Raw genomic sequence first — 27,559 nt, 5'->3', positions numbered from 1 at the left:
TAGACTAACTGCTGTCAACTTAACCCGCGAGTTAATGGCTACCACTGGGGCGAATATTCACGTCACAACAGTGCGGCGTAGGCTTTTGGAAGCTGAACGAAGGGCTCGTAAGCCTATTAAGAAGCAACTGCTAACCCCTGTTATGTGCAAAAAACGCTTAATGTGGGCAAAATTACATCAACACTGGACAGTGAATGACTGGAAGAATGTACTTTTTTTCCGATGAGTCTCATTTCGAGGTCCACGGCCACCGTGTTTCTTACGTACGGAAAGGATCCGAAAAAGTAACAGCAGCTCATCTCCAACAAGCACCCAAATACCCCCCTAAAGTAATGTTTTGGGGATGTTTTACACATGAAGGGCCTGGAGCATTAATACCTATCAAGGGAATGATGAATTCTGACAAATATATTCACTTATTGGAAACCAGAATCGTACCCCAGCTGCAAAAATCATTTCCGGATGGCAGAGGTGTGTTCCAACAAGACCTGGCACCATGCCATACGTCTCGAAAAACTACAGAATTCTTCAACAAGAAGAATATTCAGGTACTCCCCTGGCCAGGCAATTCACCCGACATCAACCCCATTGAGAACTTGTGGTCAATTTGCAAAAGAAGAATGCAAAAAATGGATTGTTCTACAAAGGAGAAGATGATTTCTGCCCTCATTGGTGTATGGTTTCGCGATGAAGAAATGAAGAATATTTGTGGGAAATTAGTGGAATCCATGCCAAATCTTCTCAGAGCTGTTATTAGGAACAAGGGAGGCCACATAGATTACTGAGGTATGTCTTAGATCCTTTTTTTATCCCGTTTGAGTGTTTTTGCATAAGTAATTACGTTGTTCGGATTAATTTGCACGCTACTGTAGTTATTATGCGGCATATAAATTTTCCCATATTTTATTCTCATGTGAACTGTTAAGGTAAGCGTTCACTACATCGTATCGCACTCATCGGACGAATCGCACGGATCGGAAAAAGACCATCTTTGCTGTAATTGTTATATAACCGCGTTCACTACATCATATAGCACGCATCGGCTCTCGGCAAATCCGTCCACGTTTCTCGGACGAGCAACTTTTCCGATGCGTGCGATCATGGCCTTCTTTAATAAATCAATTTTAATTGGTCAACTGTTACTATTATGTTGTGCCATGTTCAGTGTCGCGCCAAAATGGCAGACGGAAAACTTATTTCGCTTGTAGAAAATTGCGAAGAATTATAAAATTTGAGGCGTTCCCATTACAGTAATCAAGTCGTTTCTTGCAAATATATTATGTAACCAATATCTCTTTCGTTTCTTCCTCTTCAATTAAGACTCATGAAGCAATTACAAATTCTTATTCGCTAACAGACGTAATTAATAGACCTAACCTCAACTCCACTGCTTTCAGTAATGTCAATATCGTACGACGTCATGTTTTAAACAGCTGATAGGGGAATCCGATGAGGCGGAGCCGTTACAGTGAACGCACTGCACTTAAAATATCCGTTGCGTGCGATTCGTACGAGGAGTGCGATACGATGTAGTGAACGCTTACCTTTACATAACAGAATAGGCTAGCCTATATTATTTTGGAATGTTCACGGTGCGAATTAAGATTTCCGATGGTAGGGGGGGGGGGATAGAATTCTAGATAGAGAATACCACACGTAAAATTATTATTATCCTCATTCTATACGGCTCAACGCTTGGTCGCTCTGAGTTGCTTGTCTTGCATCTTGATCATAATAATAATTATATCCATGAGCAGGCTTAAGATAAGATGTGTAATTCCTACGTTATTGGTTGCTATCACTTTGCCAGTGATGATAATACATGAATATTATTTTCTTTTTTTAAGCTATAGCTACTTTATAAAATATACTAGTGTTAAAATAATTATATTGTGTGAGGGGGTATAGACGTTATCCCTGGCAGGGATGTTAATATGAATTTATGAGAGGGGGATAACTTTCCAACAAGGGGGGGAATCCCCCCCATTCCTCCCGTTAATTCGCACCCTGGGAATGTTTGTAATTAAATTACCTAGGCCTGAAAAATAAATGCCTTCAAGTTTTAGAATTTGCAATACATTGTAAAAGAATGAGTTGCTCGACATTAAAAGCATATTTTACTAATTCGTAACAAATATTTCAACAATATGGAAGAGGAGGACGAAGAGGAAATTCATAATTTTTTTTAAAGATAAAAATAATTTCTAATAGGATTTTTTTTTTAATTTGAACAAATTTTAGTTAAAACCAACTCATTTATTTTGATTAAATTTTTAATGTTTAGAGATCAATAACGTCTCCAAATTCTTAAAATAATATTATTGTAAGGAAACGGTATGAGTTGAATGTTTCTTTACATTGGATTTGTACAGTTCAAACTGTATAAGGTACGGTCACACGTCGCTACTTTTGCAGCGCTGCAGTACTAAAAACTGCGCAACTCTTGTACTGCGACGTGTGAACAACGGTGCAACCCGAAAAATAGCGGCTGCCGAACCTGCTGCCCGCTACTTTTCCATGCTGCGCGCAGCTTAAAAGTAGCGACGTGTGAACAGGGTTCTCAGGGTTGCAGCCGCAGCATTTTTGATATCGGTTTTGTTGAAACTTTTGCTGTGGTTGCGACCAGTGTTGCCACCCAAATGTGCCAATGATACTTTTATTGTTTGGATATATTTTAATGTTACATGTGATGAAAATAAATTATTTGTAACAGTTATTAAATGTACAACACAGTCTGAGCATATTTGCCGACGATATAATTCACTTTTTTAATTTTCTGTAGCGTAGTTTCAAACAGGAGGGTTGCCAACATTGATTACGTGAATATGCTGTTGGTTATCATTTAAGTATATAGGCGTTTTAAAAGCTTTATAGTAAAAAATAATGCCAATTTCTGAATACTAGTTAGGACAGAAAAGCAAATAATAGATAAGTAAGCTTTCGCATGAGTTTATTAATAATGCGAACATAACCACAAAATGTATATTGAGAAGTCAACACGGAGATGGAAACCTGCAGCATGACTGCGGCTGCAAAAGTAGCGCCTTGCGTGTGAACAGACTCGCAACCTCCAGTTGCAACTTTTGCAGCACTCGGGTTGCGCAGCACGAAAAGTAGCGTGCAGCGCGCTACTTTTGGCTTACGTGTGAACACGACACGCAACTTTTGCAGCTGCAGTACAAAAGTTGCGCAGCAGAAGTAGCGACGTGTGACCGTACCTTAATGGGGCAACCCAGTAGTTCATCAGTTCATTGAAGTGAACTAATTTTTCTTAATCATTGACTTTCAACTATAATCAATGGCCATCAAAACATTGTTGTTGTGTACGTCTTCAAACGCACTATTAAAGAGTAAATATTAAATCATATCAATTCATTTAAAATAATGAAGTTGGCTTCCATATCTTCTCTACACCTGCACCTATCAAACAATTAATATCTATACTACAACATGTCCCCCTTCACGGCAAACAACTTTTGTCTCAAGATTTGTTTTCTATCACTACAAATAACCGTGCTATTCAGGTGGTCTGTTTTAAATGCCGCACCTTGTAGAACGTATTCCGAAACTCACCGGTGAGCAATCCGATGGCATCACGGTGTTCCGAATTCCACCGATGACGTCATTGATGCTCCACCGGTGTCGCACCGGTGCCATCAGCTTACAGATGTGGTGGCAGTCTCTGTCAGCCGCCATCAGTGAATCTGATTGGTTCTTGTATAGGGCGGCAATTAGCAGACGAATAACATCGTGCACTGTTGTGTCATGGCGGTGTGTTCTGCTTTAGTTCTGCTGTATTGTTTGTAATGAGCACAACGTAAAAACAATATTTTAATGGCTTATGAGCGAACATGTCAACGGACCAGTTATTACTACCGATTCAAGAAATAAATTGTTTATGCTATCTTTTCTTTGAACGAGATGGCACTACGAAAATTTCGCAAAATTTTGCTAGCGTAGCACAGACAACTTGTACAGTCGCATTGACAGCCATCGATCCTTCCAGCAGTTTTGTTCCTTATTTCGCTGCAACGTGACGTCATTGATGCCACCGGACCGGTGAGATTCGGAATACGCTGAATCCGATGGCATCACGGTGTTCCGAATTCCACCGAGACGTCATTGATGCTCCACCGGTGTCGCACCGGTGCCATCAGCTTGCAGAGGTGGTGGCAGTCTCCATCAGCCGCCATCAGTGAATCTGATTGGTTCTTGTATAGGGCGGGAATTAGCAGACGAATGACATCGTGCACTGTTGTGTCATGGCGGTGTGTTCTGCTGTATTGTTTGTAATGAGCACAACGTAAAAACAATATGTTAATGGCTTATGAGCGAACATGTCAACGGACCAGTTATTACTACCGGTTCAAGAAATAAATTGTTTATGCTCTCTTTTCTTTGAACGAGATGGCAGTACGGAAATTTCGCAAAATTTTGCTAGCGTAGCACAGACAACAACTTATACAGTCGCCATGACAACCATCGATCCTTCCAGCAGTTTTGTTCCTAATTCGCTGCAGCGTGACGTCATTGTTGTCCACTGGTCCGGTGAGATTCGGAATACGCTGGAATAGAACTTTTATATTATTCCAAACTTTGATTTGTGTGTATTTTAGTTATAAATTATTAATCTTGATTACACAACTTTTAACACTGTATCACTTCGGAATATGTATGATAAGACTTTCCTGTGTTAAATTCTAACGTATCTTGTTTACATGTTTCGACCTATTTATGGGTCATCCTCAGAACTGGTCGTTGTTGGTCTTGGCACCAAGAAAGTCTTATCATACATATTCCGAATATAAATTATTGTTCTTTTAAAGAGATGATTTGTTTGTAGGTTGACCAGATCTCACCTGGTATCAGTGAACGGTATCTACTAGATCCAGCACGTTTTCAAACTGAGCTAACTGAATATCATCGATATATACGTGACATGGTACTAGTTTTTCAACGTCACTTATACAACTCTTCAATTCAAAACGCCACCATGCCATTATCTGAAGAAGCTGCTGCAGCCTTTGCTGATGATGTGTTACACTTCAGCACACAACTGGCAGCCGTATGTGTCTCACCATCTGGTAACTTATTTCAGCTTTCAAGTTTATATTCTTTTAAAACTTTATGTTTTTCTTTTTTAGGAAGAAAGAAGAAATCTGTAATGCGTATTATTTTTAGTAACGAGCATGTATTTTTTTATTTATTCTTACAGATTATGACACCAGCAGAAGCGAGACGTGATACAAAAAATCTTTTCCACGAAATGACTGTATATGCACTGCAGAATTTGACAGATCTTAATGAGGACTACAACACTTTAAACACAAAGGTACTAATTTATTGTGTGAAGACGTTTTTGAGATGGTAAAAGACAGAGCCTTCTTCAGTTACAAGCCGGAGCCATACGTCGGCAAAACTGTAATTAACTGTCAACCGGAGGCCTACTATCTAGAACACGTGTTTGTGCTAATGCCGATTTTCAATGTAAATTAATGTTACAATATAAGTGTGTGTTGATGGAAGTATGTTTGCGGTCGTACCAAACGTTAATTGTTGACGTATTATAAATTAAGTGCGTGTTGGCGATAAAAACAAGACAATAAATGAAAATATGGCTGCAGCCATTGGTAATTTTTACGAATATTATTAATGACAAAATGATTGAATAATTCTTCTAAATATTAAATATTGTATAAACTACATTTTTATAGTCTTACTTGTGGTTTGTGGTGTATCAGAATTCTAGCCAAATTGTTGGGTCTCGCCTGCTATATCAATAGTTACGCCGTTGATTTTCAAATTCATTGTAAACAGCCGTTTTGTGATTACATAAATGTTGCAGTTTTGTTGAAGATTCGGAATGCCTGCTATACGTCAGAACTGTCTATATTTGTAGATGCACACCCTCACTTTGTTAGTTTTCAAGGTGTGTTTATTAATATTATTTCTTTTGCAATAAATTAGTTATAAACGTATTTCTTTTCACTTCATATTTACAGGATTTAAAGTTCACTGAGTTTACGCTAATTGGCACATACTTAATAGATAATGATGTGTTTTGTTACGTATTATGTTGAAGGTATGTTTCTTAATTTTTTCTTAGTTCTTTATACTTGGCCTTGGCCTATTTAAAATTATATTTTAGAAAATTTGTAACAAATTAGGATAACAGTATTGTTATGGTGACTGGCGAGGTTCAAACTAAAAGTGGCTTCCTGGGCATCTGAAATATTTATAGAAAAGCACGACAGATAATCACGTGAAATTAAAATGTATATGCCATCCTAGACCTTTCACGTCAGAGATGAAACAACATAAAGCGGCAAAACTTTGTCAATTTACTACCCACATAATGGTTAATTGATTGGAATACGGTACTGCGAGAGTATGTCGTTATTTTATTTATTTTTGGTACAAGTAACATTTCTTTAAGTATTTATTTATTTTCCCTTGTACCATCAATAAAAACACGTATGCTTTCAATTTTTTAAAGTTATAAGTGGATGTATGCAAGTACCTACGCGGTATTCTGAAACTCAAAATACCATTTCGGATTCCGGAATAAATTACGTACATCAATACACTGAATCTTGATCATATGCACTTAGTTTTGTATCAATTAATGTCGAAAATGTACATGTTACAACGAAATCAAAGCATTAAAACGTCAAACGTCATGCCTTTATTTCGCCTCCGCCTGCCTCCACTCAGTGTTGCCAAACCTACCCATGCTCCGGCTTGTAACTGAAGATGGCTCTGGAAAAGATCATCAGTTCCAATGACTTGAATCATGTGAAAGGGTGAGAATGATACAGTCCTAAGTTACAGTGACAAAATCTTACAGGAGAGAATGTTAAAGGTTTAGAGTCCAATGCGGTATCATAATTTCTTTGGTGAATAATTAACGTCATTTGTTGTTTATAATACTCATATTTTGCTAGTAGTAAATTCAGACGTTTGATATGGGCAGGGCATGTACCACTTAAGGGCGAATCCAGAAATGCATATAGAGTGTTAGTTGGAAGGTCGGAGGAAAAAGGATCTTTGGAGAGGCCGAGATGTAGATGGGAGGACAATATTAAAATGGGTTTGAGGGAGGTGGGATATGATTTTAGAGACTGGATTAATCTTCCTCAGGATAGGGATCGATGACGGGCTTATGTGAGGGCAGCAATGAACCTCCAGGTTCCTTAAAAGCCTTGCGTAAGTACTTTCTCCATAAGTGTAAGAGATGAACTCGCACAAAAAAAAAACATATTTGCTAAAAGTGTGGTTTTGGACTATCTCATTCTCATGACAATGCACCTGCTCGTAAGTTCTTATGGCGTGGCAGAAAATTGATGAAATTGACTATGAATTGATTTACCATCCATCATATTCGTCATATATTATACAGGGTGATTCACGAGGAAAGGTAAACAATTTAGGATGTGAATTCTGAAGTCATTCTGAGTTAAAAAGTTCATATGAATATGGGTCCGTTTCCGAACGGTTACGGAGATATGGCTCTTTGATTAAACAAAAACTTCTGGGATTCCATTGCACTAACTCGCATTTGGAGACAGATAACGGACAAATTTAAACTTTATATTCACATATGCATACATACCTAATATTCTAGATGTCGGGGTCGATGTTTTTGCACATTTTCAAAGGTACTGTACATCCTTCTGCTTCAATGCACTGTTGCGCTCGGGTGTGAATCGCGCTCATCGCTCGGGAGAGTTACACGTGGTTGTTCTTTATGCCGCACCCAAAATACTGTCGATTAGCATCTTTCTCGTTTCCCCGTTCCTTTGCTATACCAAGTCTTTCATCCAACCCCATAGACAGTAAATACTCTTCGATATGGTACCCTTCTGTTCGGACGGCGTCGTTCATATTCAGCGACGGCACGCAAGGTATTTCCATCGCACAAACCATAAACATACACAATTTCGGCGTATTCTGTAGTCGAAAATTTATAAGGCATGTTGAAAAACACAACTTAACACTTCCGATAACTGTACCTGTATAACTACTGTACTGTAGGTAGCTGACTGAACTGCTGTGAATTGATAAGTGATAGCGTATTTGTTGTGACATTTGTAATGCCCCACCACCCGGTTTGTTTCTTTTCTCTTATCTACATCGCTCACAATGCAGATTCCAACGTTACGTCTTTCATTGTGATCGGTGACCTTGTCTCACGTCAGCAGCATATGGTAACGTCTGATTCACATTGGGGTGAGACGTTTTACCAAAAAAAAATGCATCTAGCTCCGGACCTACTGTATGTTCATATGAAATTTTTCACTAAAATTGGCCTAAGATATCGTATCCTAAATTTTTTACCTTTCCTCGTGATTCACCCTGTATAAATGTTGTTTGAGACATTGTAACTTTTCCATGTTAAGCTCTGAACTGACTGATATATCTGCAGTACCATACTGATAATAAATGTAGGTAGCTAAAATGATCAATAAATCTTTTGTTAATAATAATGGATTTGATCATTGTTCCATCACAGTATTTCACATTAAAATTATATTCTTTACAGCTGAATTGGACGAGATATCTGGAATTCATTCTGGATAATACGAATGTGACATTAGACTTCGATAGTGATCTTGTAGTTGTCATGGATGTTAACTACCTACAGAAATTAGCTGCTCTCGTCTCTGTCACCAAACAGGAAACACTTGGTATGTATATCTCTATTAACATTCCTTATACTGGGTGTTCATTTCAAAGTGTGTCATAACGTCACTGTTGTTGGGTCACCGATTTGAAGCGAGTTTCAGCTTATATGTTAGAGAAGTTACCTATTATTTAAGGCGTTCTTCAATCTGAACTTGAGAACGTGTACGGTATAACTTGAACGTCGTAGCAACAGATGGCGGTCTGTACGGTCTGTGTGCTACCATAACCTCTTTCGAACTGTGTTTTGCGCCAGCAAGTCGTACGCAGGGTATTTGTTATCATCGGTTGCGTACAGTAACATTCCACAACACAAATCAAATGCTCCGTGTCCATGTTGACCGTCGAAGTTAATGTCAACAAATACGTAAGTAATCGTCTTAACCCTCTCCCCATATCCCGACATTACGTATTTCCAAACAGTTCACATTCCTGCCACTACCGGCGTTACCGTACGTATCGGTACGTACTCTTCAGAATGAACGCCGTACTTGCTAGGCAACTTCTCTGCCTCATAAGTTATACACCTCTGCGGAAGTGTAGGAAGATTGAATTCTCTAGGCTCATCGGCTAGCCACATGACTGCATACAGCGAGCCTTGACACATTTTGAACTGAACACCCAGTATACATTCAAAAGAACAAACATCACTGAGTTACACAAATGTTTTAGAATGATTTTGTTGCAAAGGATTATTTTACTATCAAGAATTGACAAAATTTACAAATTAGTTATCGTCCAAAGTTCCGTAATTTCAGTTACTAGATCAGTGTATTTTGAGTTTTTTTGTGCGTTCACGTGCTAGGTGATTACTTATTATTATCGGCTAATACAGGATGATTCAAACCTAAGTGACTGGCACTCCGTTGTCTGTAGCACTGTCCTATGGCAAGCAGATTGCCAGCTCTTGCAGAAACGTTGTTGCTGTTTCATGGCACTACAATCTGCCAAGTGATCTTTCGCGTAACTAGTGAATTATTTATTTAAGGAAATGGAGCGAATCTTGCCTGGATTTCAGAGAATCTGCTCAAAATATCCTGCATTAGTTTTATGTGTGAGGTTGGGGAAAACCCAATGCACTGCTTGCCACATTTCTTTTTTCTTCCATCATTACCATATTGCAGCTGTGGCGAAAATGTAATCTTGCGCCGAGCCACTGTGTATCCTGCAACGTGCATAGCATCTATAGAGGGAGGCGGACACCCGAAGGGGAAGTGAAGCAACTGTCTGACTTATTAACGGATTTTCATTTTCCTTACGTCAAACACTTAAATATAATTTTATACAGTACAAGGCTACAAACTCTGTTTAGTACGTGTAACGAAGAAAGAAATGAACAATAAATGAACAATGTCACAACCTAAAATTAACTGTCTTCAGAATGTCTCTGCGACAAAGTTTCAAAATCAGGATTTATGTCACTTACTGCCAGTCGTAGTTGATCACGAAGGTATTTGTCTGTCAGTCGTGATCTAAATTTGGTTTTTACTATTTTAATTGTTGAAAATAATTTTTCACAAACGTAAGTTGTAGCGAACATGGCTTCAACAGAGCAAGCGAAAAACGAAGCTTCGGATATTTATTTTTTGGCAAAGATTTGAAAGTTCAACATTTGTCAAGTCCTTACATCTAGCTTTCATTTGATATCACATAGTAAATCAGTGAGTTCAAATTGAAGAGCTAACCGCATTATTCGTACATCTGCTGAAAAAGGGTTGACGTGCAGAGATGATGATGATGATGATGATGATGATGATGATGATGATGATGATGATGATGATGATGACGATGATGACAACAATAATACTAAACCTTTTAATGTTTTATCAGTAACATGTAGTATAATGTCATTTTATGTTATGCAACCGTTTTCCTCGTAATACTTGTGAACAAATCATACATTTAATATTCTCATCATATTGACAGCAAAAAAATGCGTCCTCCCATCCTACTTGGAACTTTCGTACATGGTTTCGAGAGAGACATAGGCCACTCGCAGGTCAGAGACAAATACAAATGGAACGGAGTTTGACTCCAGTGAGTGAGAGGGTGGGGGTTGGCGGAGGCTAGAAGCAAGCGAAATGCACAGCTATCACTGCGAGCCACAATGTCTCGCGAGTCACGTTCTCGCCACGGCTGCCATATTGTAACTACAAACTAAGATCGAAGTTTTCTCAGTTCTGTTCTTTCTATACAGAGAGATTTGTATGGTGGACTGTATTTTCCACATTGGCACCTCTCACTCTGCAAGAATTCAGAGATCTTGCCTTCCGATTCAGCCAGAAAGTGTTTGGACTTCAGCAGAAGACTGCCAGGTGAGTCAGAATGTTGAATTACAGCCTTGTGTTTCAACGAAAAATCTTGCATATTGTTACCTTCGTTTATTGTATTCAAGAAAATTATAATAATTGCCAGAAATTTTTGAGATATGGAAATTGATAAGTAAAGATTGTCTATTTACTTACCTGCGGTCTAGTTCTGTTCTCCATTATTACCATAACATTATCAGAATGTTAAATTTGCGGTTTTTTTAGTAATAGATCAGAACCTTAAAATTGGAGCCCTACTTATGACCAACATGTGACCTACAAAAAAGCACAATTCAGCGAGCTGTCTTGTTTCCAGTCTTTAATGTGAACATCATAAATATCTTAAGTAATCCTAGTTTTAATGTTGTGACACTTTACTTCATGATACGTAGAAAAGATTTCATTTTTGAAATGAGGAAGCTCTTAACACCGAAGTTGGTTATGGTACTTTAAAAAATCTCTGTGAAGAGAAATGTCTTTTCCTAAATCATAAAGAAGTAGAATATGTAATTATTAAAAGAAAAAAACAACAACTTTTCTTTGAGTCACCTCAAGTTAGTTCAGCTTAATCCATATTCTAGATTCTTCAACACAAGAGAAAGAACTTTTCTTTGAACTGTCTCCAGTTAGTATGGCTTATCTATAATCTACAATCTTCGATCCAAGAGGAGCCAAACTTTGATAAAAGTTAACAGATTTATATATGTTATGTTGGGCTGCAAAAGAAATTCCAATACGAAATTATATCGTTTTTCGAGGACTTATCAAACATGGCGAGGTGGAAAGCTATTTTCCTGAGATTAGTTTTTTTTTAACATGTAAATACGAATTTTATAACATGTTCACGTTATTATTTAATATGAATTGATTTTAAATTATTCATATGGTACTTCTATTTTACAATATTGAGGATACTACACGAAAATAGTGAAACTGCACTTTATATGGTATTCCACAGCCTTCCTTAGGCCGTGTCTCAAAGCTCAAGTCCATACTACAACCATAACGAATAATATTCGTTATGCTACAACTGCAACTAGGTGACTTGTAAACTACACACTAGGGAGCTTTGGACATGTATGCTTGAAACATGGCCTTCTTCATGGACTATTGTATTTTTCTAAAAACAATGACATGACGGTGCAGCACTAAATTAAGAAGGCAGTGTCCTAATGCAGTTTCATTACGAATTATGTGGAAAAGATGAGGGCTTAATATATTGCAATAATGTTTAAAGCATTGTACAGAAGGTACAGTGTTCAAAGTTAACGTATTATTCTACATTATATTTACATTATTTCACTTCCAAAGCATTTTCAGATTTCATAACCCCAATTGCTGATGAGGTATCCATGTTTGTTTAGTGAACAAGTCAGCAATCAAGCAAGCATTTTCGTTTACTAGCTACTACGGACTTGATCGCTATGCACTATGTAGCTTTGGATCATAACTTCTGACGTCACATCCGGCTATTTAGTCAACAATCTAGTACACCTCAGCTGAAAATGTAGCTTTGAGACACAGCCTTATTATCCATGGATGCTGTCATTGCTACAATCGATTTATACGGCCAGTTATGTTTCATATTGTATTTACAAACAATTGTTTCCTAAGCAAAGTCCTTGTAACATGATAATATTTCAAATCGATAACGACTTCGACTTTGCATTTCTTTTGTAGCCCTGTGTACTACAGCGAGTTCAATTCTTCAGGTCCAATATCCATATCTAAATTATTCGGTAATTCTAAATGATTTTCATGTACATAGCTGCAGTATTGATTTTCTTCTTCGGGAATGACATACATATCGTAGGTCCTCCAGTGTTGTGGGAGACAATATCCATATGGTCACACTGTCTTACAGAGACACTTATTAAACAAAAGATGTAACAAATGTCTCACTGTGGAACATGTCTCACTGCAGGCCACTCGCCTCTATCATATGGATATGGATGGATATTGAAACTTGATGGAAAAATATCCTCCTGAGATTCAACACTTGTAAAATTGATCTCTTGATATTTAGAGTAGGCTATATTTTAGAGCACCCAACGAGTGAAGTCTACTGAGCTAAGCCCTGTCAATCAGGAGGCCCTTGCCCTTACGGGATCTAGCAGGCTAAATCTATTTTTATTTATTTATAGTTTAGAAAATTGTATAAATTCACTTCATTATAATATATGCAACCACATGCAGACGAAAAAAAAGATATGCCTATATTTTATGGTGTGTATGTTCACAGGTGGAAAGGCTGTACTGGGAATGTTAATTCGAATTTTGGAATGGCTGTCAGCTACCTTTATGTGCAGAAGCATTTCAATAATGAATCCAGAGAAAAGGTTTGTTTTCTGAAATCATTGAGAAAAGAACAACTATATCTGACTTTAATTACAAGAGTTAAAATGTATTGACACCTCGGTCTAGTTCGTGCGTTCAGAATTTTGAATAGGTTATACTGTATAAATACATAAGTAGCAATAATATTGCTTTAATGTTAAAGAAATAAATTATATAATTTGACACAAATCACTAAATTGTGCACCAATATGCCAGGGTTAAATCCCAAATCTCTCCGCAGTGCATATGAAGAGAAGGCATATGCCACTGTTGATAGTCATTCGTCCGTCGGATGGGGACATTAAGCCTGGCGGCCCCTTGGTGTTATTCGACAGGAGTAGGCTACGTGCCGGCACTGGGTTTCCCCTTCTCTCTTCCTCACTTTCATCATCACACCAACACTTAAAATACACTCACCCTAGTACACGACATAACTCTACACAGATGCACATCATGCATAACGTGGCCCGCCGATGTTATGTGCAGTTGCTAGATGGCAGCATAGTGAAATTGATAAAAGTTGTTTTCAAAGTCCATTAGGTTGATCAATCTATTATGTGAGCAAAGCTATTAGCCATAGTTCATCCAACACACATCATTCAAATAAGTGGAAATCCAGTTGTATTCTGATAGTTAAATAAAACTGCATATGAGCTATTCCATCTCATATCGACCGAAATATAGAGAAAATTGACCTTACAATTTCTAAATACAATGAAACTTTTTTTGCACGTAGAGAACTGTGATACAATGTTTTGTGCAAAGTTTGAGGCAACAGAACTTCATAGTGTTTAAATTAAAAATATTTAAATCGTACTTTCATAAAATTAGCAACTTTAACTGTTGTAGCTCCGAAACCTTTTCACCCAATGATCAAAATCATGGTTTATTTTGATGCTGAGAAATTAAAGTTTATATTGACATATAAACAGATTTTCTTACTTTTTATGGAAATGGGGAAATTTAAATTTTTCCTCTTTAAGACGCCTTTGCCTAGGAAAAAATATTTTAAAAATATATAGTTAAATTCCGCATTGAAAGTACAAATAAACACATATTTTTTTACTTATGGTATGTTGATAAGAAAGTATTGAAAATATCAAATAAAGAAAATAAATAGTACGCGCGTGAACTAACCAGCTGACTGTGAGACGGGAGCTAGCCGAGACAAGCAAGGCCAGGAGACATAAACACGTGATGTGTCGTCTAGCAGTCATGGCTGTGCTAGCTTTATCACAGGTTTTCATAAACACAGGAGTAAAATAACGCCCAATGCTCGCTTATCTTCAGCTCTCGGCGGTACTACGCCGTTCAAGTCTAGGCGTGTGAAAATAATTTATTTAATACCCTCGAAACTTATTGCCAAGCCACTAAGCAAACAATGCCGAATCCCTCTTAATAATGCAAGGTTTTTCTCAATACTTTTTACATTTTTACAAATGGGCAAAAAGCCTAAAAGCAAGTAAAATCAGATTATCTGTCTCTCTGAGTATAATAAAAGCAAGGATTACTTCTTAATATAACCTACCAAATGTCATCTTCAAAATAAGCTCTCGTTCAATATTCTGCAGTAAATGGTTCCAGAGTTCTGAGCGCTGAAAGAGGCTTGTTTTTATAAAATACGGTAAATTTGTCGCTCAATAATACGAAAACCGTTTGACTTTTGATAGTATATTTTTGAAAATGCACTCCCCTCAGCACCTTGTATAAGTAGGGAAAAAATTAGAGTATAAAAAATGCGAGGTTTTTTACTGATCGATTTCATATGGAATAGCCCATATGTTTGCACTGCTTTTAAACATTTTATTCAAAAGCTTTCGAAACAAAAGAATAATCTCCAAAGATACAAAACAGGAAGAGATAGTAAAATACTTCTGTCAAAGTACTGGTAGTATCCTGGAAGTTTCTCTAGTAAATGGAAGAAATGTTTATTAAATATTCATAATAAATTAAGGCTATGCATGTAGCCAGCTTAGTAAATCTCTTGTACTTTTCAGTGCCAGAACAATAAACCCAGTTATTTATACAATGTCGACCTTTTTATAGGCTCTAGAGATGGTGAATGACATACGAGAAGCTTTCACTGAGATCGTCATGGAGCTGGATTGGATGGACTCCGAAACAAAGCAAAGGACGTTAGAGAAAGCTCATGCAATGAGGCCGTTCATCGGCTTTCCTGGTTGGCTGCTTACCCCAGGGGAGCTTGAGAAATACTACGAAGGGGTGAGAAGCACGATTCTACAAAATTAGTTCTTCATCCTGTTTTTCCTGCAACAATAGTATGTATGCTCAATTTTTCAGGCAGAAGTGGTGGATGGTCTGCTCTTCGAGACATATCTCAGACTGTCTGAAGAGTCTGTGAAGACTGCTCTGGAGGACCTCCGTAAACCACCTGATTATAACAGGTATGACATTTACTGCTATGAAGAAGAAAATGTATTAGTTCAGTTGAACCTTATGAGTGATGCGTAAGCCAGGAGATACTGGGATAGGGTGGCCAGTTCCTTTTTACTTCTGCAGAAACAAGTACCAGGACCCGGGAGTGAACCCGACACATTAAAAGTGAAGAAAGTTTTGCAGAGGAATCTAGGGTTTGAAAAAATGAGTGCTCCATTCTCCAGGGGGAAAGCTTCAATTTTAAGTTACCGTGGGTACTTGCTGCAGTGGCAGCGATGAAATTTGCACCTATGACGTCATGTGCTGTCAAGAGAACCTTTTCGTCCTTCAAATGTATATTAAGAGACAATAGAAAAAATTTCTCAGTTGAGAATCTTGAAACGTATTTAGTCATATATTCCAACCAGGAACAGTACCAGTAAATAATGTTGTTTTGTTTGTCTGTTACTTTTTTTAATTTCTTGATCAAGTTCGAACAAATTTAATTCAAAAGTTGTGTGTGTATCTTTTATCTATTGAAAATTGAAATTTATGTCGTATGTCAAGGCAAATTATATTACATAAAATGTTAATTGTTACAGTAATATATTCAAACTACAAATAATATTAAAGAGGAAGAAGTAAAAATTTCGAATCTTATAAATTTTGATAAATAGTTCTTGGAAAGGTCAGTTTCGTGGTCCATATTGCCTTAATAAATATATGAGTAGTTTAATATCGAAGACGGACATATGTCATCTCCATAGTTTTGATCTAGAGGCAATTTTTTAATTCACAGTGTTCTTTGTAATATTTAACACAATTTATTTTAAAAATGCAGTGTTAGAATTTGCAAATGGTTTCACTATAACTGGAAGGAGCGTGAACAATTGTATAAAAAAACCACAACTATCTAAATTTCGATTGAAGTAAGATGTCCGTCTTTGATATTAAGCTACTCATATATTTATTTTTTAAGAATAACTGTAAGATACATTTTCGACGATCGGGTTGGACATAAAACCTAAAAAAAAAACCCTATTTCACCTATTCCAAAAACCTAAAATGGTCTCTTTAAAAACCTAAAAATCCGGTCTCTAATTATCACTAGTCAACAAGGTTTTTGTCACAAGGGTGAAAATGGTCATTTTAGATCAATTTTTGTGTGCTGATAGTAGATCTAAACTTGAAAATTTTCCATCACGCACCATTTAAGAGGAAAATTGGAAATTGTGAAAAAATAAGAATGAATTTATCAAAGAACTTGGGGATACAACTATGGACTTTATTTAAACGGTTACACAGTATATTCACACATTTCATAACTTATTGTTACTCAGGATATACTATATAGAAGTGTATTTTAAGGAATAGGGTCTTTCAAATACATGAGTCTGCATTAATAAGGCGCGTAGTGAGTGATACATATCTGTATTACTTTATTGCTTTATGGCGCTAGACTGACAGAAAGCACTGAGAGGGTGGGCTTTTAGAGTGACATAGATTGCACTTTAGGATTAGTTGAATATTGTTTGAGCTTGTGTCAAGTTGTATCGCTGGTTTTAAGTGTTTATCTTCGCGTTCATTTACTCTGTCTTAGAATGAAAAAATCTCGTCGTGCATGTGTAAATTCGCCGGTCGGCTTTTGTTACGTATGTGGAGAATTTACGGCAAAATCGCAGCGTCCGCCTTTATCAGACAACTGAAGTTAAAACAAGCATATTATTGCTATTTTGAATGTAATGTGTGTGATGAGGCCAAATCATGGAATCCCCATGTGTGCTGCACAACATGTTACTCAAAACTGATAAGCTGAATGAATGGAGAGAAGACTCGAAGTATGCCGTTTGCAATTCCAATGATCTGGCGTGAACCGACAAGCCATGCAGAAGACTGTTATTTCTGTTCAACAAATATTACGGGATTTTCAAAGAAAACACGATCTAAAATTGAATATCCTAATGTTCCATCCCCAATAAGACCTGTACCACCTGGACCAAAACTCCCTGTTCCTAATTGGAGGAATTGGTTCTTGCAATAGAACAAACAGATGACTTGGCTCAACCATCAAAATCCTCTGATCCGTCCTATAGCCCAGAACATCATAAAGAACCCCATTTAATTCAACATTGTGAACTGAACGACTTAATAAGAGATCTTAATCTCAGTAAACAACAAGCTGAAATTTTAGCGTCTAGACTGCAACAATGGAACCTGCTAGCACCAGATACTAGAATTTCATTGTACAGGAAGAGACATGAACGGTTTTTAAAGCATTTTATAATGAAGAATTCTATGGCATGTGTGTAAATATAGACTGCTTAATGGAAGAACTATGATTTCAGCACATCCCAGAGGAATGGAGGTTATTCATAGATTCTTCCAAAATAAGTTTAAAAGCAGTGTTATTGCACAATGGAAACACTAAACCATCAATTTCAGTGGCGTATTCAGTGGATATGAAGGAAACTAATACAAAGTTGTCAGTGTTACTAGATGTAATCCAATATAAAACAACTCTGCGGATATTTGAAAATTGTCGCCATATTGCTCGGACTTCAGGATGGATTCACAAAATACTGTTGCTTTCTGTGTTTGTGGGGTAGTAGAGCGACTGAAAAACATTACATAGTGAAAGACTGGCCTCCCAGAGAAAGCTATGTCCCAGGAGAACATAATATAAAGTATGTCTCTTTAGTAAAACGGAAAAAGTACTGCTTCCTCCTTTACATATCAATCTTGGTTTAATGAAGAGTTCTGTTAAAGCTATGGATAAAAATGGAGAAGGTTTTGCATATATAAGGAATATGTTTCCGAAACTCAGTGAGACTAAAGTGAAAGAGGGGATTTTTGTTGGCCCTCAAATTAGGAAACTTTTCAAAGATGAGAGCTTTGAAAAAAATTAAGTGTAGAGGAACTAGAAGCTTGGAATGCCTTTGTAAGTGTTGTTAGTGGGTTTTTAGGTAATAAAAAAGCTGACAATTACCAACAGTTTGTAAAAGAACTTCTGCATAGTTACCAGAACCTTGGTTGTCGAATGTCATTGAAAATACATTTCCTACATTCCCAACTGGACTTTTTCCCAGAGAACTTAGGAGCTGTAAGCGATGAAAAAGGGGAAAGATTCCACCAAGATATACACAGGATGGAACAACGATATCAAGGAAGGTAGGATTCTAGTATGATGGGGGACTACTGTTGGTTTTTGTTCAGAGAAGGTGACTCAAACTGCAAGAGGAAAAAATAACTCTAAGTAACTAAATACTTTTTTAAAAATCTAGCTTGAAGTCTGTATATGGTTGTTTACTTCAATATAGGGCTCCTAAATTATTTGATTTGAGATTTTATCAATTTAATTTATAAACCTTAAAAAATTATAGTCCATTTGATCCAGTTTTAAATTAATAAAGTAAAAGTGTATTTTGAAGGGAAAAAAAGGAACATAATGCCATTTTTTTATTGTAATTATTATTTATGCAGCGTTATTATTTTTCTGTGAAACGTCAGTGTATTTTGTGTATAAATTTTGCATCTTAGGAATTTATTTATTTTCACTGTTGTAATTACGTATTTTGAAATGCGCGAAAAAGTTTTTTTTAATCGAAATATTTCCCCTTCTGTCACACAAAAATGTTACGTGTTACAGATTTTTCGCTGCCATTTTCGTAATCAGCAGGGTCGATTTAGTAAAAATCAACTGATTGCATTTCTGTGACAGACAAAAAGTTAAAATTTGTTGACTAGTGTTATGAATATTTGGCTGGCAAAGATGACATCTCAAAGGTCTTTGCTGTTGTAGATAATTCTCGTATTAAAATATCAATATCTGTCTGCTAAGTTGACCCAAATTAGACGGACTATGGAGTTGATCCATAGTGACTTCTCTGTTACTTAACTTCTATTTTGTGTGTTGTGTTTCAGATGGGTTACCCCTGCAACTACGGTGAATGCATTCTACTCACCAATTCTCAATTCAGTTAGTGAGTATAAGTTGACAATATAAAATTGTCTCATAATTTAAATATTGAAATTCTTTCCGTAATTATTATAACTCTGTATATACATTACAGCATTTCCTGCTGGAATTCTGCAGCCCCCATTTTACGGCTTGGGACTTGAGTAAGTTAATTTAGTTGTCTGTTATACAACAAAGCTAGCGTCAGACTAGGACAAATCTGTCAGTTACTGTTTGATCTGTTGCAGATCATTGAATTATGGTGCTATTGGAGCCATTATGGGGCATGAACTGACACATGGGTTTGATGATCAAGGTGAGTAGTCTGGCAATAGTAATATGCGTTACAAGAGCGGTATGTTGAAGTTTTCATGTTCGAGGAAAAGTTTGAAAAAGCGAAACGTAGTTGAGCTTTTTTAATTTCCGAGAATTGAAAGAAAACATACCGCTCGTGTATCGTACATTATTTTGTGCGAAGATCGTTTATTACATATCTGAAAGAGGAATTTGTAATTAGTTGCAATGAAATCTCCATCTTGGATTCTGTTCAATGACGGAAAATTTGCAAAACAAAAATATCTATCTTCAACATTGTTGCTTTAAAATGTTTTCTGTGTTTACTATACTCCAGCAGGCCGTGATATACGTCTGTCTTTTTTTCCCCCAGTCTATGATGAGTCTGGAATCTTGTTGAATTTTTCACGGCTTCCTTAATGTTACTTGCATCACGAATGCAGTGACTTTAATGGAGTTGTAGAGTTTACTTAATTTTTGCAAATATTTAAAAACAATAATTAACAGTGCAGTTTAGGTGAAATTGCAGTGGTAAGTTTCCAATTTATAATTATTACTGTATTGAACGTCTCTAAAAATAATATGTTAAAAGCCTAAAGCAGTAAAATCAATATGTCACTTAAGCGGTAAGAAGAGAGAAATTGTTATGTGTGTTAGGTTGGGAATACTGAATGTGGAATTTTAGACTTTCCGCGGATTGGTTTTGTGCGGAAACCAAGCAAATACGCACGATCTCGCAAAAATATTAAACTTAACTGCTCTTCATCTTCAGCAGTGTTGCCAACAGTTGTTCGTATAATCCCGCTAGATGACTTTCGAAAACCCGCGATTTTCTAGCAAATATCTCTAGATTTTAATGTATACTTATAATAATAATAATAATAATAATAATAATAGTAATAATAATAATAATAATAATAATACTGGTCAAGATAATAATAATGGTCAAGATAGAGCTTCCACCCGCCAATATAACGAATACTGCACGCTTTTTTCATTGCCAATGTGGCGCTATAAAGCAATTTTGAACACTTTTATCACAGACACAACATATTTAAATTCTTATTGCACTATATATGTTACCGTTAAAACCCAAAATGCGACAAAACCAGTTTCAACTAGTAAAAAGTAATTTTAAAATATAGATAGATAGAAAGCGAATTTTCGTAATATCTAAAATCAATGACAGGTTAGGTTTGGTTTGTAGAGGTTTTTTTTAGGCTTTTACCAAACAAAAATCTAGACAGACCAAACCTAACCTGATATTGATTCTAGATTATACGAAAACTCACTTTCTATCTTTATTTGCTTAAACTAGTTCTTACTAGCTGAAACTGGTTTTGACGGATTTCGGGTTTTAACGGTAACATATAGGCCTGTGATATGGAATTATCACTACATTAGCACATCCACTATTTCACAGAACATACACTGAACGAATTAAACGTAATTATGAAAGCCGCTTATAATGCTAATATGAATTTCATTTCAGAAATTTTAAAGATTAAAAACCGCTAGTATTCCCGCTAAGCGGGATAATATAATTTTACCCGCGAGATGGTTATCCAAAAAAGCTAGATTTAGCGGGAAAACCGCTGAATTGGCCACACTGATCTTCAGTGTCTAAAGGTACGGTCACACGTAGTTTTGCTGTGCTGCTTTTCTATGCAGCTGTGAAAGTTGCTAGCTGTGTTCACACGTAAGCCAAAAGTAGCACACTGCACGTTATTTTTCGTGCTGCGCAACCCGAGCGCTGAAAAAGTTACGACTGGAGGTTGTGAGCCTGTTCACACACCAAGTAGTAATGTAGCATATAAAGTAGTAATGCTCATACAAAGAGGATGTTTTATTTCATGAACAATAATTGGACAGATGTTCGAAATAGGGGCATGACACATCTAATCAAATCAGAGCTGCAAACTGTAGTTTAATTCAACTATTATGGGAGAAAATATCTGCCTCAAAATACTCTTAATTTAAGCCTAGTTGCCAGAGTGTAAATAAAGTTGTTTTCTAATAACTGAACCGAATAATTTGTCAATGTTCTATGTGAAATTTTGTCGATTTGTTAGTCTCCCGTATTTAAAAAAAAAAGTTGGCAACCCTACTCTGAGGTCCCTCCTTTTAAAAAGTTAAATTCGAGATCGAACCCATACTCTTTTCAGCCTGCTCACAGTTGCTATATCTCTGCTTACTAAACCAATAAAAAATTAATATTTCAAGGATTATTTGTCACTAATTTTATTTTCTTACAAAAATTACATAGACTAAATGAATTTAAGTTCTAGAAGTAATGTTAAAATAACGACATCTTTATTTATTTATTTAATCCACTCAACAATGTAATTACAGAGTAGAGAAAAGTGAAAATAACAGTAGTAATACATATAATAATGGTAATTTAAACTTAAATTTAAACAGTTACAATCCAATACTACTCAACAAAAGATATCAAGCAAATATTACATGTAAATCTCGATAAACAAAAACAAAAGTATTTACAGGATAAAGAAAACTTAGATTATATTAAAGTAATAGAGCAAGTGATGAACTGCAAATAACTAGCCACAGCTTAATAACAATAATACAATAACTGATGAGGGACTAGACCTACGTTAAGTCAGCAATATTAACAGAATTAGGAGTGAGTTAGTAATGACTATTTCGTTTATATGACGTCATTCCATATTCGACCAATGAAGTGTAATGAAATTTTGAATTCCAACCAATCACAGTCAGACTTTGCGATAATTTCTGCAGCTAGATTTATCGCTATCAATTTATCGCATGGTCCTTCTTTTGTTTAGTCGTTGTCGCCAACTGTTTCCCCGTAAATTGATGCATACATTCATTAAGATACATACATTAAGATGCAACTACACGGTTAAACTTTTCTTTCAACTTTAAAGCAATGAATGCAAGATTGATATTTAATATTAATTAATATATTTACGCAGTGAAGACACGTTCAAAACGGCGCACCATGTAGACACAAAATCTTTATGCATCTTAATTGAACGTAACTTTTAAATTTCATTCTTTCAATATTCTTCCCACATTGCACGCATACGCGATTGGAATATTGAACTGTATAGATGCAGCTTTAGTTCCGTTACACACTATAGCGAGAATGCGTTTGTTGAGCTATAAAAAATGCTTTCGTGTAGCACTCATTTTAAGTAACGGCCGAAACAAGGCACAGCTGACATTGGTCCTGCTTCCACAGGTAGGCCTAACGTAACCTATAAAATTGTAGCCTATAACATTTGTAATGAAATTAAACAATTAATAGACGTTCAAATTTATGTAACGTCACAGCATGTCAAACTCAAAGACCTTGCATAGTAATAATGTCTTTGATCAAACTGCCTTTCGTATGGCGTAATGAAATTCGTGTTTTAATTAGGCCTCTCTATACAGAGATGACTTCACTGTGTAGCAACATGTCTCGCTGTGAATACATAAGCATTGGTATATAGCTGTTCCCACTGTTACTGTTAAATTAAATTATGATTTCAGCAGATAATGAAAATGTATTTGTTATAATAATAAGAGAAAAGTGCAGTACATGTAATTAACATTGTTAAACCTGTATTTCGCTTTTCGCAATTGGCATTACTTAATAATAACATCGAATTTCTTTATTGCAATAATCGATATTCATCTACGAGTATTTCAACTTCACAATGTCTGAATAGGTTAAGTATTCGTTAATAAACAATTATTAACATTTTGTGATCGAATTTTAGGGACATATTTTTTAAATTTTTATTTTATTCACGAAATAGTCCTAATAAATGTCACTCGAGGTCTGAGATTTCCCAGATAAATCTCAGACCTCTCGTGACATTACTACAGATAATTGATATGAACTAATTTAAGAAAGAAGACCAAAAATACAATATGCAAACCAGTTAAGACCTATTTATTAGCAAAATACTTATGGAGTGTTTTGAAAGCTACCGGTATTTATTTCTCTCAAGAGTGTGGTTCTGTCATGAAAGATGTCAATATTGCTCAGTTTATTATAGGAGGAACAGATTCTAAGTTGCGCAGAGTACTTGTAGTAACATGTCCTAGCATAGTTTATATTAAATGTTTTACTGGTCCTACAGTTCTCTCTTGGTACATGTATTGCTATCCTGGACAGTAGATGACTATTTACAGAACTTGTTAATAAATTATGGAGGCATTTTCTATCAATATTATTTCTTCTATGTTGCAAACTTTCAAAATTAAAGAAAGACAAAAGAGATGAGTACGAAATACTACTTTCATTATTCCAGGAGGGATAGTAATCAAATGATTTAAGAAACGAAAATCTGATTAATCTTTTTTGAACACTCTCAATTTTGTTAATATACTTAATTTGATAGGGGTTCCATACAGTACTGCAATATTCAATTTTTGATCTAACTAATGAAAAAAATAGAATTTTTAAACTATCTTCAGAAGATAATTTTGTGGTATCTCTATAGATAAATCCTAGAAATTTCAGTCCACACCTGTGGAGTAACGGTCAGCGCGTCTGGCTGCGAAACCAGGTGGCCCGGGTTCGAATCCCGGTCGGGGCAAGTTATCTGGTTGAGGTTTTTTCCGGGGTTTTCCCTCAACCCAATACGAGCAAATGCTGGGTAACTTTCGGTGCTGGACCCCGGACTCATTTCACCGGCATTATCACCTTCATATCATTCAGACGCTAAATAACCTAGATGTTGATACAGCGTCGTAAAATAACCCAATAAAATAAAAAAAAATAGAAGTTTCAGAGACTGAGAGACAAGTTCAAGTACAAGGCTGGAAAAATCCATATTATAAGTGAATCGTATGCCTAAATCTTTTACCTTATCAGTCATTTCCAGTAATTCCCCACCATTCAGTATTGAAAATTCTCTTTAATTTACATTTCAATAAATTAAGTGTGGCAACAGTATATTTCTGGTAATCTTCACTATAGGAAGGCGCTATGACAAAGATGGAAACTTGAAGCAGTGGTGGACAGAAGAAACACTAAAGGAGTATGAGAATAGAGTGCAGTGTATTGTGGACCAGTACAACCAGTACAATGTGTCACAATTGGGAGACAATTTCACGGTAAGTACATCTTTTACTCTTATTAGTACAGGTAATAGTAATTACTAATGTAGTTGTACATACTAAATGTATATTTTTCTTTTTAGGTTAATGGCATCAACACTCAAGGTGAAAACATTGCAGACAATGGTGGATTACGTGAGGCAATGCGTGCATACCAGAAGTTCCAAAATAGACTATCAGCTGAACAGTTGTTACCAGGTCTTTCACAGTATTCACCTGAACAACTGTTCTTTCTGGGATTTGCGCATGTAAGTTTTTAATTCAGTTACAGACATTGGAATTCCAACCATAATAAATACCCTGCTGCCCTTCAAAACGTGTATATGGGCTATTCCATCTCGAATCGACCGAAATATAGAGAAAATTGACCTTGCAATTTTTAAATACAATGAAACTTTTTCTGTCCGTTGATAACTGTGATACAATACTTTGTGCAAAGTTTGATTCATCAGAACTTCAGTGTTTAAATTAAAAATATTTAAATTTATCGCATTTTCATCAAATTAGCAACTTTAAACTGTTGTGACTCCGAAACCCTTTCTCTCAATGATCAAAATCATGGTTTATTTTGATGCTGAGAAATTAAAGTTTATATTGACATGTAAACAATTTTTCTTACTTTTTATGGAAATGGAGAAATTTAGATTTTTCTTCATTAAGACGCCTTTGACCACGAAAAAAATATTTTTAAAATATATGGTTAGATTCCGCTTTGAAAGTACAAATAAACACATATTTTTTACTGGTGCACTGTTGATAAGAAAGTATTGAAAATATCAAATAAAGAAAATAAATAGTACGCGCGTGAAGTAACCAGCTGACTGTGAAGTGGGAGCTAGCCGAGACAAGCAAGGCCAGGAGATAAAAATGTGATGTTTCGTCTAGTAGCGCATAGCTGGGCTAGGTTTATCACAAGTTTTCATAAACACAGGAGTAAAATTATGCCCAATGCTCGCTTATCTTCATCTCTCGGCCAGTGCATGCGGTACTGCGCCGTTCAAGTCTAGGCGTGTGAAAATAATAATTTTTTTAATACCCTCGAAACGTATTGCCGAGCCACTAAGCAAACAATGCCGAAACCCTCTTAATAATGCAACTTTTTTCTCAATATTTTTTACATTTTTACAAATGGCCAAAAAAGCCTAAAATTAAGTAAAATCAGATTATCTGTCTCTCTGTGTACAATAAAAATAAGAATTACTTCTTAACATAACCTACCAAATGTCAGCTTCAAAATGAGCTCCCGTTCAATGTTCTGCAGTAAATGGTTCCAGAGTTCTGAGTGCTGGAAGAGACTTGTTTTTATAAAATACGCTAAATTTGTCGCTCAATAGTTCGAAAACCGTTTGACTTTCGATAGTATATTTTTGAAAATGCACTGTCCTCAGCACCTTGTATAAATAGGGAAAAAATTAGAGTATTAAAAAAATGCGAGGTTTTTTACTGATCGATTTCATATGGAATAGCCCGTATTATCACAGTGTACTATATACAGTCGCGAAGCTCAATACGTAGTAAATGTGCAAACATTAGGTAGTTGCTCACCACTAGGATCGCTAATATCGCCTCATTACAGGCAATGCAAAATAGTACCGTCACAGTCTATTGTTTCTAGCACTCTCAAAACTGAAGCTTCGTGACTGTATATAGTAGACTGTGGTATTATCTCTCCAGTTCAGGTAATTCGAAAACCTGGCTTCATTCACGGCCAATAAGAATAAGTTAAGTTAAAAGCCATAAGAATGTCTAGAAAACATGGAAGAGAATTGTGTTTCTGTTTATACTGTACTTAAGCAATTTAATGTGTTCACAGATGTGGTGTGGTAATTCAACACGAGGTGCCCTCAAGTCACGTGTGGTTGATGGAGTGCACAGCCCGAACAGGTTCAGAGTGATAGGAACGCTCTCTAACTCCAAGGAGTTTTCTAAGGCTTGGGGATGTCCTGCAGGAAGCCCCATGAATCCAGACAAGAAATGTGTTTTGTGGTGACCCACTGTTTAAGGTTTAAGTGGGGTAGGAGATCAGCAGCAGCATAACTAAAACGCGAGAATGAAGTTGTGTTTATATATCGTTGCATACATGTACATATTTCAACAAAACAATGCTCTCACGAACAGGAACACATCATGTCAAAGACAACCAGAGTTGGAAGAGTTGGTTGTAATTGTGGTGGGTGAAGTGCAAGACTGCATTTTGTAAAATTAGGGAAAAGCGCTTGAATAATTTTATTTCGTAGTAGATTGTTTTTATTCTCGACAACTGAATACAAATACCGAAGAATATTAGACTCTTATTTGTAGACTTCATTTTATGTCATCAAATTGTCACCAATAAGTACAGTAAAACCTCGATAAGACGCTCCCGCTTATTATGCTATCCCGTGTAATACGCTTTTTTTTTTACCGGTCCCTGCACATTTCACATACAACGCCTTTATAAAATACCCCGTTCGTTGCGCTCAAGTCCTGCATAATACGCTGTTTTTGTGGAATATTTTCGATGTAATTT

The 27,559-nt window shown here is 36.2% G+C and overlaps 1 protein-coding gene across 3 annotated transcripts in view; it reads left to right on the top strand.

Moving 5' to 3' along the window:
- The window catches only part of LOC138703710 (neprilysin-11-like), a 265,024-nt gene extending 237,844 nt beyond the window's left edge, over window positions 1–27,180 (top strand). For all 3 annotated transcript variants that reach the window (XM_069831833.1, XM_069831834.1, XM_069831835.1), the window contains 13 exons: window positions 4,844–5,065; window positions 5,216–5,332; window positions 8,543–8,687; window positions 10,880–10,997; window positions 13,234–13,330; window positions 15,375–15,551; window positions 15,630–15,733; window positions 19,626–19,684; window positions 19,775–19,823; window positions 19,908–19,975; window positions 24,911–25,047; window positions 25,134–25,298; window positions 26,864–27,180. In XM_069831833.1, coding sequence (XP_069687934.1) covers window positions 4,844–5,065; window positions 5,216–5,332; window positions 8,543–8,687; window positions 10,880–10,997; window positions 13,234–13,330; window positions 15,375–15,551; window positions 15,630–15,733; window positions 19,626–19,684; window positions 19,775–19,823; window positions 19,908–19,975; window positions 24,911–25,047; window positions 25,134–25,298; window positions 26,864–27,040 — 1,635 coding nt within the window. In that variant the 3' untranslated portion in view covers window positions 27,041–27,180. The remainder of the gene's footprint in view (window positions 1–4,843; window positions 5,066–5,215; window positions 5,333–8,542; window positions 8,688–10,879; window positions 10,998–13,233; window positions 13,331–15,374; window positions 15,552–15,629; window positions 15,734–19,625; window positions 19,685–19,774; window positions 19,824–19,907; window positions 19,976–24,910; window positions 25,048–25,133; window positions 25,299–26,863) is intronic.
- The last annotated feature ends 379 nt before the right edge of the window (window positions 27,181–27,559 follow it).

This window comes from Periplaneta americana, chromosome 7 (genome assembly GCF_040183065.1).
Source record: "Periplaneta americana isolate PAMFEO1 chromosome 7, P.americana_PAMFEO1_priV1, whole genome shotgun sequence".
In the NCBI taxonomy this organism is placed as follows: Eukaryota; Metazoa; Arthropoda; class Insecta; order Blattodea; family Blattidae; genus Periplaneta; species Periplaneta americana.
Note: the sequence above shows the minus strand (reverse complement) of the source record. Positions and strands in the feature narration are given on the sequence as shown.